The sequence below is a fragment of the Apodemus sylvaticus genome, chromosome 2, assembly GCF_947179515.1.
Source record: "Apodemus sylvaticus chromosome 2, mApoSyl1.1, whole genome shotgun sequence".
Lineage (NCBI taxonomy): Eukaryota > Metazoa > Chordata > Mammalia > Rodentia > Muridae > Apodemus > Apodemus sylvaticus.
In genome coordinates, this window is record NC_067473.1 from 174,731,056 (window position 1) to 174,746,267 (window position 15,212).

The window sequence follows — 15,212 nt, forward strand, 5'->3', positions numbered from 1 at the left end:
AGGTTTATGGCACATATGGGGAGGGGGGATCTGAGAAAAGGGGAAATCATTTGGAATGTAAACAAAGAATATAGAAAATAAAAATATTAAAAAAACCAAAAACAAAAAAGAAGAAAAAGAAAAAGATCAGCATAGGTATGAAATGAAATCATGAGCAGAAAAGTGACAGGCTAAAGCTAGTGTGGCTAATGACATCTTAATTGACCTCCCAGTTCCTTCATGGTTCAGATTTTTACCAAGGTCAAGTAAAATGGACAAAGGGAAAATAGCGAAGTCAACTTCAAAATCCAAGTGGTATCATTTGGCTTGGGAGTGGCTCAAGCGGACGAATGGAGCTGAGCTTCCTTCTCTGGGGACACACAGGCTCTTGCACTTGATCTTAGCCGAGGAGCAGACACAGGTACCTGCGCCACAAGTCTTCGTGTAGCATCTGAGTCTATCATGTTAACTACTTCACGTAATTCAAATAAAGACAGACAAAAGCTGGGCTTTAGGTGATAAAGTCTACTGTGTCTGAGGACTACTACCAATAACAAGTATGCAATTCACTCTGTGTGCTAGTGACAGTCTGGAAAATGTATTGGTAAACTGAATTTTTGTAAAACAAACAAACAAACAAACAAAAACATCTTGTATGCTAAGTCTTCAGGACATTTTTGAGTTTTAAGTAAAATTATACATTGACCTTCTTAGAAGTAAGCTAGAGAGATTCCGTTTGTAAACTCAAATCATTTGTATATGCAGAACAGTCTCATTACTTTATCTAAATTTGTTTTCTTTTCATTTTACTTTTTGAGAATTCATGTGTGATTAGTTTACTCAGGTAATTTCCACCCCTCCTTCTTCCTCTGATTCTTCCTATGACCCCTTCTTCCTCTGAAGTTCATGCCCTTTCCTTGTTTGCCCAGAGCCATATTGGGGTGTCATGCCACATGGTAGGAACTTGACATTGGCCAAGGACAATTCCTGGCTTCGGGCAGGAATCTGACATTAGGGCATAATAGGGAAGTAGGTTACAGCAGGATTTTTTATCCTTGGGTGGAGTGCTCAGAGTGACCTTGACATTGGTCAAGGTGAACTTCTCCTAGCCTTGCTTGAGCAGGGAATCCTGTGCTAGTCAGGATCCTGCTCCACCTAGGGTGGAGCGCTCAGAGTGAAGGTGAGGTTCATTGTTCCTCCAGGTCTGCAGATTCCTAAATTAAGCAGGTGACCCACCCAGCTGCCTGAGCAGTGGAGCCAAGGACCACCAGAAGGCTTCCCCAGAACTCAGCCCAGAGTCTGGGGGGAGGGGCTTGCCCAAACTGTTAAATGGTCTGACCGCCATTAAAGTTGGGGCCTCGATCAGTAAACTATCATCCTGGCCTCATTCTTTTCTCCCCTTCCCCATCTATCCCTCAGCTTCTGTTCCAGCAACCTAGTTCGTAGTGGCTGCAGGCAGCTACAGAATACAGCACTTGTTTAATTATTATTGTTACATAGATAGAGATATAGATGATATCAATATGTATGTATACACAGACTGGTTAATTCATTCAGTGTTGCTTCTGTGCATATGTGCTCAAGGCTGACCACTTGGGGTGTGATAACCGTCTAGGAAGCTCATCCCTGGAGAAACTGATTCTCCTCTGTCAACCTATCACCTGTATCTCCTCATCTAGAGTTATTATGTTCTAAGATTCCCGTCATCCACGTTGGCGCAGCAGTCTGTGCTGTCATTATGCACGTCTTAGTCAGAAATCAGTGCTGTTGAGATTTCATGGATATGGCTTCAGAGTCATGTCTGGAAGACAGTCTCTCATGGGTCCTGGTGCCCTGGCTCCTATGTTTCTTCCCCTTGTCCTATGATTTTTCTCTAAGCTTTGAGTCTTAAGTGAAACATGTCATAGTTTGGTATGTCAGTTCATAAAGAGTCTAAGCAAGTCACCAGAAAACCTGCATTCAGAAGGCAGGGGCGGTGGCTGGTATCTGCAACCCCAGTACCTGGGAGGCTGGTTAAGGCTCTAGGATTGCTTCAAGCTCAAGCCAATCCTGGGATGGAAAGGGATTTCTAGCTATCAGGATTCCTGATACTAGATGTAGTATAAGTAAAGGAGACTTCTTAGCAAACCATTTTGGAGACTCTAAGTCCCTATTTGAATGGCTCTATCTGTTCAATACTAAGGAAGTGGGTATAAGAGAGATCTCCCAGAAGACAGGAAAAAAGATGTAGAGGCAAGGGGCCTTTCCAACTGTTCATTCCAATAAAATTAAGGTTCTCCCAGAAACACATGCATTCACCAAGGTGCATTTCCCTGAAAAGTTAAAGACTTTCCACTGGATGTCTCCTCTCAATATTGCCACAGTAAGATCAATGCTCCACTCAAACCATATACAAACTATATCAAAGAATCTTTGAAAAGAAGATACTGAGCCTTTTGGCAGTAGAATTGCAGACAGTTTTGAGCTGCTCATAATGGATAATTGAACACCAATATTCACTAAGAGCAGCAAGTACTCCTAAGGCTGAGACATCTCTTTATCCTGCTCTTCTTACACATAGAAAATACCGAGGCCAGGCAGATGATTCAGGACAGGGAATTCTTGCCAGTGAGGAGCATAAGAACCTGAATTTGAATCCACAGAACCTATGTCAAGTTGGGTGAGGTGGCACACATTTCTAATCCCATCTCTCTTGCGGTGTGACGTGGAGACTGGAGATTTCTGGAGGTTACGAGGTCTCTCTGTATAGCCCTAGATGGTCTGGAACTCATCATGTTGTTCAAGCTGGCCTCAAACTCACAGAGATCTGACTGATTCAGCCTCCTGAGTGCTGGGATTATATGTTCTCCATGCTTCTTTAAATTTTACTTGGTAGCAGTACATATTTTCAAAAAGTGACCTTTGGGGAATACTGGTGAATTGGGCAATGCATGAGGCCCTTTGGTCTGTTTTACATCAAGATGCACTTGCTTTGCGTAGCTAGGCATCCTTTCTTCAAATAAATAAATAAATAAATAAGTAAATAAATAAATAAATAAATAAATAAATAAATCTTATATTTTTCTCTACTTTCTGACACTATTTGAAATAGTTCCAGTCAGCTCTGTTTAACTCATCAACAACGCTCATCAAAGATTTCCAATCTGAAGCATCTCCCAAGTGAAAGTATCAAGGGTTCAAGGAACGGTGACCTAATTGTGTCAGCGTGAAATTGAAAGATAGGTGAGGAGATGCTGGAAGCATTTTTAATCTTTTTGAGATGCTGATATACACCCCGAGGAAAAGCAGTGTGCTCTATATAGCTTAAGTATGCCGCTGCAGACTCACTGGGGGAACTTAGATGAGATTTACAGTATTGTTTTCCGGGGAAATTGCATTCGGCATTCCGAAAAGCTAATTTACCAGCAAACGTTAGGAGCATAAATTTTAAGTTGGATGTCCCTGGCACATAGTTTGGCTTTGGAGCTCAGGGAATAGAGTTAGGCAACAGTCTATATTTGTCTCTATGTAATACTTGCTTCTTGTAATAGTCCCTTGGCTTCCCAAACTCTGAGAAGATGGAGATAATGAAAGATGGAAGCTTTTATGACCCTGTTACAGGCTCTCATGGAGGAATACCACATGGGTCTCATCAAGAATTTCACTAACTTACAGTGACAACCTTTATCCTTCAAAATCTTTTGAAGAGATGGTTCAGTGTATAAAATAGTCTCTGTTTCAGCATAAGAACCATAATTAGGATCTCTAGTACTCAACATGAGAAAAAAAAAAGGTGGGCACAGGGGTCTGTCTTAGCGTCTTAGTTGTTGTTCTATTGCCTTGAAGAGACACCATGACCAAGGCAACTCAAAAAAGGAAGTGTTTAGTTGGGGGCTTGCTTACAGTTTCAGAGGCTTAGTCCACCATCATCACCATAGTGGGCAGCCTGCTGGAAGGCCGGCAGCCATGGTGATGGAAACGTAGCTGAGAGCTCATGTCTGATTGGTAAATTGCAGGCAGAATGAGAGGGAGACTGAGACCTACTGGGCTTTTGAAATCTCAAGTCTACCACAGTGTCACACCTCCCCATCAAAGCCACTCATACTCTTCCGACAGCACACCTCCTAAATCCTTCCCAAACAGTTCCAATAACTGAGGGCCAGGCATTCAAACATATGAGCCGGTGGGAGACACCCTCATTCGAGCCGTCATAGCATGAGGAATGACAGTATTGGGGAGCGGAGACCAGAGGATTCAGGGAGGGGGGGGGCACTGGCCAGCTGCTCCAACTAAAATGGAGAGCTCCATACTTAGTGAGTGTCTTAGTTAGGGTTTTACCGCTGTGATCAGACACCATGACCAAGACAACTCTCACAAGGACAACGTTTAATTGGACTGGCTTACAGATTCACAGGTTCAGTCCATCCTCATCAAGGTAGGAGCATGGCAGCATCCAGGCAGGCATGATGCAGGAGGAGCTGAGAGCTCTCCATGTTCACCTGAAGGCTGCTAGGCTAGCAGAATACATACTCCCAGGCAGCTAGAACAAGAATATTACAGCCCATACTCACAGTGACACACCTACTCCAACAAGGCCACACCTCCCAACAGTGCCACTCCCTGGGCCAACCATAAATAAATGATCACAGTGAGAAACCCTGTCTCAAAAAAGTAAGTGGATGTAACAGAAGATATCCACCACCAACACTGGCCTCCAAATTAGTATTCATGAGTAAGTGTTCTCATAACACACATGTATACAACACACACATATATACAACACACACACACACACACACAAACAGCTCCGTCATAGAATAACCAAAGTTATTTTCAGTAAAGGGGATTTAAATAAAGTTATTATTTTAGCATGAAATATGGATACTTTCTCAAGATCAGTAAAAGACATAAAATGAAAATCTGGAGAGCTGGACCCTTTGTTTCAAGCAGATGCGAAGGAGTCTGGCTGACCCAGCTGGCCTCACAGCAAGTGCCCTACCCAGAGTCCTCTCTGAATATGAGATGCCATTGGATTCCCCAGTGTGACCGTTAGTTTTAATTTTCAATTTGCTACAACCTGGGTGTATGCATGTATACACATAGGTGTAATGCCCTTGGAGGCCAGAAGAGGGAGCTGGATCCACTGGAACTGGCATTATGGGCCCTGAAACCTTCTCTAGGGTGCTGGGGGAATACTTGGATCTTCTACAGGGTTCTGCATTCACCACCTTTCAGGTCTTCATATTTTCATTTCGTGCTGTTTCTACTACTTAGAAGATTTTCTCCCTCTCTCCTAGACTGTCCTAATGTATTCCTTAACCATCAAATGGGCTACATAAAATTGCATATTCGGCATATGTAAACATTTTTACAGTGAATGGATCAATAAGGGAATAAAGAAGGCGAGTTTTGTCTTAATCACTTCATCTTGTGCCTTCACCCCTGCAACCCAGGCTAAGAGCGGTTTAGCAAGTTAATCTATGCTGCCTCTCTTAGTTAATGCTCTGGCTCTACCCCTACCCTACCATGTGGACTCAGTGACATCACTTCCTTTCCCATCTGGCTCAATGGTTTTACCTCTACAGCGTGACCACAGCACTACTGTCTTGGAATAATTGTAACAAGGAATAAAGTGCCCAAGTATTCTAAAAGCAGCAGCTACTCTTATTAGCAGGTGCTGATTTCTTTCCAAATCAAGTTCACTGGCTTTTCCTTCTGCAATCCAATTGCTTCCCAAGCCTCCCCTAAACAAACTATTCACAAAAGAATTCCGACAAAATTTGAAAATTATATTTTTTTATTATAATCACATAAAACGAAGTCAGTTACACCAGATTATTCAAATACATTGGTGAGTTAAAACCTTCGATGCTTACAAATTTTATACATACTTATATGTATACATATAAATACATACATTGCAAAAGATATATATTTTATTCTAAAATAAAGTGCCCAAATCTCAGTATATGGGGCAGGAAATGAAGAGAAGGATCATAAACTCTTGGCAGTTACATAATCCTTTTGCCAGCCAAGCATCCTCTTTATACATGCTCATTCAGGTAGAGTGAATTTTACTTACCCATTATTTTTCTGAATTCTCCCATGTGAATTAATCTTACCCAAAGGTTAAAAGGTTAACAAGGCATGCGGCCAACTTACTGAATCAGAGCCTGGCTCTTTCGACTGCATGGGGTTCTGCCTTGGCTTCTAAAGAGAAATAACTAAGCGTCATAATGTTCTTATTTAGAGGGTTACCTTCCCGCTATGGTGCTAATGAGTAAAATACAAACCAGGTGTCTCTAATTGTAATTTCCCTACTGACATGCAGTGAAGTCAAACCTTGGTACAAAGATTCCTGGAGGGTTTGTTTTTCTTTTCTTCTTCTTTTTTTTTATCACGCAGGTTTGGGGGAGCAAAGCCAGGGCAGGGTATGGATTGTGGGTCTTGTTTCTTTTGTTATTAAGAAAATAATAGAACAGAGTATGTAAGGACTGCTGTAGATTATTGAGAGAATCGACTTGAATTGAAATGGACAATTACATCACAAAGCCAACGTCAGTGATAACATTTCAACTAAAAATAAAATAAGGTGTTAAAGGAAAAAACGGCATAATTTAAGTAAGATAATAACAATTTAAAAATCCTCACTTCAAATGGGAACTAGAATTCTGCTCCCCGTTCTAATCGCTCAGGCTCAGTTCTCAGGTTCTCACCAGACAATCACAAAACCTTATGGCGACCTTTGTAGTCTTCCACAAGGTACAGAATCTTAAAATGCCTTTGAAAAGACTTCAATTTATTTAAGCAAGTCAGAGATGCCTAAAATTAGCCTCCCAGAACCCAGCCACATCAGCCAGCGTCTTTGGTGGTTACATCTTCAAACTACATTAGCACGGATCCTAAGCAAGCAGGGAAGGGAGAGACTGTCACAGCGTGGGGCTGCAGAAGACACTCGAGAACTTCCGAGCATATAGTGAGTGGATCGGGACCCATGAGAAACCTTGCCGTTCCCCAAACTCAGAAGGAGTAGAATATCTTGGCTGTGGTTAGAGGGGCAAAAGAAGAGCCAGGAAGGCCTTGCCGCTTCTCGGCACACCTTGGCAGGGCCTCTAACTGCTAATTTTTGTGAGCATCTTGTTAATCGCTTGCTTGACGTGTGTGGTGGAGCTGCGGCGCCTCGTCTTGCCCTGCACCATCCTCCTGCGACGCACCTCGCGGCAGAGCTCGTAGAATACCTCGGCGATGTTCCCTTCTCCCGTGCAGGCGGAACATTCGTAAAATGCACAAGCCAATTCCGTGGCCAGCTTCTCCCCTTCCTCTGTGCTCACTTGCCTGGAGTGGTCCAAGTCGGCTTTGTTTCCGACCAGGATGAGAGTTACGTTTTTGGGCTTTTTGATTTCATCTAAGGTGTTCTTCAGCGGCAGCACTTCTTCGAAGCTCCCTCGATCAGTGATGTCATAGACCAGCACGAAGCCTTCCCCCCAGCGCATGTGCCCTTCCCTCTGGATGGTGTCTTCCTGTGGGCAGAGAATAGACCTGCAATCAGGAGACCCGCGCCTCATCCCGAAGCACACAGTGTTATTGCCTACTAATCCCTTAATTGCATTGCCACGTATCCGTTTGTTATTAAATGTCTTGGCTGTTTTCCTGGATGAACTTATTTTCTTAATTAATTTAGAAAGTAGGTACAGCTCACCCCCATTTCCCTTAATAGCCTTCTTGTTCCTTTTATAGACCATTGATAGCCCTAGGAACAGAAAAAAAATTAAAAAAAAAAACCCAGCAATACGCTATATAAAATCCACTGCTTCAGCTTGAGGTCTAGGATCCCCATCCCAGTGTTCTAATCTGTGTTATATATCAGTAATGAAGATGGAAGTTCTCCTGCAGTGACTGTCGGAGGGGTGATTACTCCTGCAGGAGAGGAGAACGCACAGTTTGAAGGTGTCGCTGGCTGGGTCCGGAGTACATGCACCTGAGATCCTAGTACTTGGGAGGCAGAGGTAAGAAAACGTCATGCTCAAGGCTAGCCTGGGCTATGGGTGGTGAGAAGATGAGATGTGGTGTGTGAGAAGAGAGATGGGAGTGTGAGGGGTAGAGAAGAAAAAAAGAGGAAGAAAAGAGAGAGGAGGAAGAGGAGGAGGAAGAGGAAGAGGAGGAAGAGGAGAGGAGGAAGAGGAAGAAAATAAGGAAGAAGAGGAGAAAAGGATGAAGAGGAAAAGGAGGAAGAAGAAGAGGAAGAGGAGGAGGAAAAGGAGAGGAGGAAGAGGAAGAGGAAGAAAAGAAGAAGAGGAAGAGGAGGAAGAGAAGAGGAGGAAGAGGAGGAAGAGAAAAAAAGAAGGAAGAAGAGGAAGAGGAGGAGGAAAAGGAAGAGGAGGAAGAGAAGAGGAGGAAGAGGAGAGAAGGAAGAGGAGAAAGAGGAAGAAGAGAGGAGGAAGAGAAGATGAGAGAGGATAGAAAAAAATGTTGCTTCCTTAGGTTCAGTAGTCTTCTAGAGGCTTCTGCCTCTCGGCATGCTCAGTGCTATAAGAAGGCCCAAGCATAAGGATAGAGAGATGACGAGGAAAGGATTATAATTACTTTCAGAACATTTCCTTGATTAAACACTTTAATTCAAGTCCCTTTGAAGGCCACAGATCATTGTTATAACACCATGGAAATACTATCTAATCATCACTCCCGTGGTCATTTCTGTATTTGGGAACTAAGACATAACTGTTTTTGTAAATCATGACCTGACTAATGTCAAAGGAAATTCACAGGCAAGTATTGCAGGGAACACCTCCACATAATGCGACATGCGACATGCACACAGCCTGTGTGTGGTGGTCATAGAGAACTGGAATGCAGGTCAAGGCTCTCTCAAAGACTCTTTTCAATAGAGGTGTTAATTTAACTTCATCTGAGCATTTAAAAAACGTTTGGTTATAAAAACCTAAGAATACACTGGCACCCCAATCCCCCAAATATAGAGGGAGAATCTACCCTAGATGGTCTGTGATATTCCCTTCTTAAAGCACAGGGTCACTTACACTAGGATCAAACTACATATTCATTAATATATCAAGAGGCTAGGTAATGGGACATATGAGTTTTTAATCATATAAGAGTCATATATAGAAAAATACATTAGCTTTTAAAAAAAACATTATACATATTTTACATCTCTCTCTCTCTCTCTCTCTCTCTCTCTCTCTCTCTCTCTCTCTCTCTCTCTCTCTCTCTCATTTTATTTGATGAAGTAAACACTTGGCTGAATTCCTACTCACCTGGCCTGCGGTGTCCAGGATCTCCATAGAAACAACTTCATCATCGATGGTCGCTTGATGTCGGTAGGTGGATTCTAAGAGAATGAGAAAGGTACGAGTGAGATTTAATTTGATCCTTGGAGTGAGAAATTAGGCACAGGGAGAGGATTCTGTCCAGCGAAGACAGAACGGAAGGACAGACAAAGGAACAGCATCGCGGTCTGCAGAGCTTTCTGAGGGCCCGACCTCCAGCAGGCTGCCCGTTAGCTCCTCTATCCTTTCCTGGCAGCATCTTGTTCTGTGAGGCCAGCCCCCGGCACTCTTTTCCATTTAAATCAGACGAGGTCTCCTCCTCTGCATTATAGACGAAAGAGGCATTTTCCATACAAAATATATTTCTGCCTTGATATTCTTACAAGTAATTTTTTTGCCATAAAAAACTTTAGGGTCTCTTCCTAACTTTATCCGTGCAAAGATCCTTAACACCAGAGGGGAATGGGCAGGGACTTAGACAGATGTCACGATAGACAGATGGATAAAGTTGGTGAACTTCCAAGATGGCCCGCTTCTTCCTCTCCCTCCTGACCTGAGGCAGAATCCTAGGTGCTTAAAACAAGTCGGATCAGGACATGCTTACATAACAGCTGTGGGGCGATCAGCATCCTATCCTTGTTCAAACTAAGCAGCCTTAAATGACGGGCAGAAAGCCTGCCTTTGCTTTGTAGGTGATCACTCTCTCTGTCTGCTGCATTCTGCCTAGTTCCTCACCTCTAGTTAAAAGCCGTTCTTTACTGGCTGATTTCCTACTGCTACCTGGTACGCCCAAGCCTTTCCTGACTTTTATTTTGTTAAACTTACAAAACAACAACAATCCCCAAACCTGACTGATACTGTAACAGGCTGAACACATGATATGAAACTACTGGGGACCTTGAGACAGTAAGAGGCAGGCGGCTGAACTTGCGTTTGGTGGGTGGTAAAGAATGGGAGCCCAAAGTATAAAGGGTTTAAGTAGATGTGTGGGATCCCTCCTTCATGGTGTCTGGTCAAATGGGCAATAGCAGTTGCCCTGGAGCAGCTGCAGTTGCTGGGTCCACAGTGGAGTGGTCCCCACACCCTGAAGGGATAAGAAGATGGCGGGTACCAGATGCCTGGGCAGTCATGAATGCGGTTCTCACCATATAAGTGGAATGGGAATAAAGCAGTGTCAGCTGGTGTGGCCATACATGGAAGTTTAAACACAGACAAAGGAGCCGAAAGTGGCAGACTGGGCTGCTGACAGGCACTCAAGGGATTCCCTCAGAACCTGTCAGCAGCTCGTAAGAAGGATAGCACGGTTTGAGACTTTCATAAGAAACATAGATAACACATCTATAAATCTTATTCTTTATGAAATGAGCCTCAGCAGAGAGAATGAAATCTATAGGAATGTGGAAGACAGCCGAGGTTGAGATATCTAAGAATTTCCGGGGACGAGAGTCACGGAAAGTCTTAAGAGAAAAATATCCAAAAGAAGGTACTCATTACAGTGAATTTTAGGGATCCTAAAAAAAAAGGGATTAAGAGCAAAACAAAGCACACTCCCTGTGAAAGAACATGGCTCAGTTAACATTGGGCTTCTTTATTAGAGATTCTGAACTCAGGAAATCGGCAGGACAAGCAAATCAGTGCGCCTGTATCAGAAGCAGACCAGCACTGCAATTCTAGATGGTTCTTGTGCGTCCTTTCAGGGTGAAGTGGAGACAAACATTAAGGGAAAAATTAGCTAATAAACATTTTGGTAACAAACGGGTGTGGAAGAGAAACTGTGAGCTAAGCACTCAATTTTAGGAGAGGGAACTCAGAAGAAATCAGAACAACCAAAACATGATTCAAGGAGGGAACTCACAGATGAGGCGTCCCGACGCAGCTCACGAGCCAACTCTGCTAGCAGGAGGCTCAAAAGCAACAACGGGAAAACAGGAGAGGAAGAAAATTGCAGGCTCACGCTATATTTGAGCATAAAACCGAGAATTCTAACTCAAACATCTTCCATTGAGGAGGCTAGACAGACAGCAGGACATCTAACACGGTTACTAACTAGGTATTTCTGCATACCCATCACTGAAGCATCTAATGAAACAAACCTGAGTTGCCTCTCCTGGGGACCAGACTAGAAACCAGTGGTTATATTTGTTCATTCTTCAGTATACCTCTCTACCTTCTGGACTGACCGACCAACCATCCCAACAAATGACCAATTGACCTTCCTTCCTTCCTTCCTTCCTTCCTTCCTTCCTTCCTTCCTTCCTTCCTTCCTTCCTTCCTTCCTTCCTTCCTTCCTTCCTTCCTTCCTTCTAGGACTTTGCAGCCTTCATAGACCACTGTCCTATTTTCTTGCAGTGAACAACTGTCTATCCAAGGCACAAAGGCCAGAAAGGAAGCTTGCAATGGGCAGGACTTAGCCATCTAGGTGACATTAGTCCCGTGAACAGTCACCACAGGAACCTGTACGCTCACACCTCTTCAGAAAGGTTGTCATTTTAAGATGAGACTATGTTCAACATACGAGAATGCATGGTTTTTGCATCTTGTCCCTCTGCTGGAGCTCACGACCCATACATAAAGATTCTCATTTGAAGGACATCCAGCACCACACGCTCCTCTATGCTAAATCACAGGGTATGGCTTTCTGGGGCCGGATGCTCTGAAATGCCTTGTACAGCAGCTTCTGCTTCCAAGTGTTTCTTCAATAATTTCCTTTCTTCTTCTTGAGTTTTTTTGGCCTGAGGAGAAGCCCAGCTGGCTGCACACACACTAGGCAACCACACCCTTTCTGTCCTTCTCCCTAGGCTCTTCTGTGCCTTTTGTATCGACCTCCCCCTTTAAAATGACTGACATCTACCCTGCAGCCTGGAAACAGAAGCCCAGCCTTTCATCCATATCTTTACATCAAAATTTGTCCCAGGGGAAAGGGCATTGTTCTCTGTGGCTCCCATGACAAATGGGCTATGGGTCTCAGCTGCAAAAGGCCATCATGGTGTGTGTGTGTGTGTGTGTATGTGTGTGTGTGTGCATGTGTGTGCAAAATAGAATGAAACTTGCATGAAGTTCTGTGGTTCTTTGGTCGTTTGTTAATGGGATGAAAGGGATCAGATGCAGGAAATGAGGGAATGGCTGGTACAGACGCAGCAGCGGGGGCTGGACCGACTTCCTCCAAGATGAAGACTGTCTTCACACTGTTCTCAGCACATTTTGCTCATGCGTCTTTTAGAACTCATTTTCTCCACATGCAAGACAATGAAAATATTCCCTCAAGAAGTAAAATATTGGATATGAACCGGTGAGCTTGTATGAGATATTTCTAACAAAACACATACATCCTAGTCTTTATTTTAAAATTCAAAGAAAATCTGGGCATGGTGGGGCCAGCCTGGTCTACATAATGAGTATCAGGGCAGCTGGTGATATTCAGAAGAATTGTCTCAGAAGAATAAAAAAAAAATCAAAAGGTTGCACATGTGTTTGGACTGTTTACATATTCTCTATTTTCTAGTCCTTTCTTTGAAGCACTGTGTGTTTGATTAGATCTCTGGCCAGATGCACTCAAAAAGGTCTATTCTAAAACAAGCATGAGTTTCATAATTGAATTAGCTATATTAAAATTATCTTTTAGATTCCTGTGGATAAAGGGAAATGACTTAAAGCATGCATTCAGGGGCCTGGAGAGGAGGTGGCCCATGGCTGAGAATGTATATTGCTCTTCCAGAGGAGCCCAGCTTGGCACTGACCTGCTCTCCAGGTCAACCAGATGTCTCCAGCCTCAGTGGACAGCTGCACCCCCGGGCACATTCCCTAACCTATAACAACTCCTAATAAAAACAAACCTTCGAAAAGTGTGCGTTCCATGACATTTCCGTAAGTAAGCATGCGTTTTGTACACTCTGGCAAGGTTGGACACTCAGAGCTGTTTGCATGTGGTTGATCCTTGGACTGGGTTAGCTTCTCTGCATATTTCAACATAGTAGGTCATGTGACCAGTGCTATAGCAGCTGTTAGGGTTCTGTCTATACTCCACCCCAGTTACCTGGCAACAGAGGCAAAAGAAGATACTTGGCCCCTCCTCTCTCTCTTTTCTCTCTCTTACCTTCCTCACTCTCAGCTTCTCTCTTGCCCTTCTTGAGCTCTCCTCCCCTCCCCCCTCTCTCCAAGTCATGGCCGGCCTCTACTTCTCTACTCTCTTCCTCTCTCTGCCTTTCTCTGCCTCTGCTGCCCCCCTTAACTCCCATCCTACGCGCTGAATGAACTCTATTCTATACTATGCCGGTGTGTATCTGGTCCCTCAGGGGGAAGGGATGCCTCGGCATGGGCTCGCTGAGGGACCCCCTTCCTCCACACCGCTACATAACACATTATCACATCTCTTTCTCTTTTTATGATCACAGCAGCTGCAGCAGTCAGCAGCGTGGCTTTATGCTGGAGTGGAATTCTGTTGCTGGCCTGGCTGCAAACCAGTCTTGTCATCTTAGATGAAGATTCACTTCTCTGGCCCTGTCCATCACAAGACTCCCTCCCGTTTTGTCCTGCTGTGTTGGTACTAAGCAGCTCTAAGGTGTGGCTGTGCACTTCTGCTTCAGTCAGTTGGGAGATCTCGCCTCTCTGCTTGAGCCTTTCCAAGCAGAAGAAGCTCCAAGACAGGCACGGTGAGTCAAGCACAGAGTCAACGAGCCTGGGGGTTTGTTATTTCTCACGACTTGCTCCCTTAATCCTCGCTCTGCTTTGCTGTGAATAAGGACAGCAACTCATCACTCAAACACAATGTGCGATGGCATCTTTGTCCCGGGACCCACTGTGGTACTTGACACTAAGAAGCCCTCTTTCCCTCTCTTCCTCTCTCCAGGGCTCCAACATGCACACATCAGCAGGGACACACACAGGCACACACACAATTGTGTGTTGTAAGCCTTTCTCTGTTTTCTTGTGTCTGAAAACAGTCTTGGAGGGTAACGTGAATCCAGGAGTCAGGAATTCAGCTCTGGATTGGGACTAGACATCTATGGATTCTGTTTAGTCCACGGCCAGAATCTACCTCCCACCATCAAGGTTCCTGCTTCCTGATTAAATGGGCCACATCCCAAATCTGATGAGCTTCAGGGGTAATTTTCAGTGTTGCTAACAAACCAGGGATAAACTCTGGCAAAGAATCCACTGGTGAGAGGAGAAAAATTTCAGGGAAATGACAATCATTCCGTACAAAGGATTGTGGTATTTTCTGAGACTTCATCTTTCAAAACACTTAAATTCTTTTTTAAAAAAAAATCCTTTGTGAAACGGGTACAGTTCCCCTCACCTTCCCTCTACCCTCTGCTTGCACCTCTAATTAGAATCATCATGACAGATCTTTCATAAACAAATTCAACATAACACAACAGCAATAAAAACAAGTAAGAAAGATCCTGCTATACCACTCCTGGGCATATACCCAGAGGATTCCCCACCATGTAATAAGGATACATGCTCTACTATGTTCATAGCAGCCCTATTTATAATTGCCAGATGCTGGAAAGAACCCAGGTATCCCTCAACAGAAGAGTGGATACAAAAAATGTGGTATATCTACACAATGGAGTACTATTCAGCCATTAGAAACAATGAATTCATGAAATTCTTAGGCAAATGGATGGAGCTAGAGAACATCATACTAAGTGAGGTAACCCAGACTCAAAAGGTGAATCATGGTATGCACTCACTAATAAGTGGTTATTAACCTAGAAAACTGGAATACCCAAAACATAATCCACACATCAAATGAGATACAAGAAGAAAGCAGGAGTGGTCCCTGGTTCTGGAAAGACTCAGTGAAACAGTATTTGGCAAAACCAGAACGGGGAACTGGGAAGGGGTGGGAGGGAGGACAGGGGAAGAGAAGGGGGCTTACGGGACTTTCGGGGAGTGGGGGGGGCTAGAAAAGGGGAAATCATTTGAAATGTAAATAAATTATATCAAATAAAAAAAAAATTATGT

General features: G+C 43.8%; 1 protein-coding gene across 1 annotated transcript in view; it reads right to left on the reverse strand.

The window, feature by feature from the left end:
- Positions 1–5,793: 5,793 nt before the first annotated feature.
- Positions 5,794–15,212, reverse strand: part of Rerg (RAS like estrogen regulated growth inhibitor) — a 127,346-nt gene continuing 117,927 nt past the window's right edge. Inside the window, exons 4-5 of the mRNA XM_052175165.1 lie at positions 9,231–9,304; positions 5,794–7,478 (exon numbers count right to left, since the gene is read on the reverse strand). Of these exons, the coding sequence (XP_052031125.1) occupies positions 7,071–7,478; positions 9,231–9,304 (482 nt within the window). The 3' untranslated portion in view covers positions 5,794–7,070. The remainder of the gene's footprint in view (positions 7,479–9,230; positions 9,305–15,212) is intronic.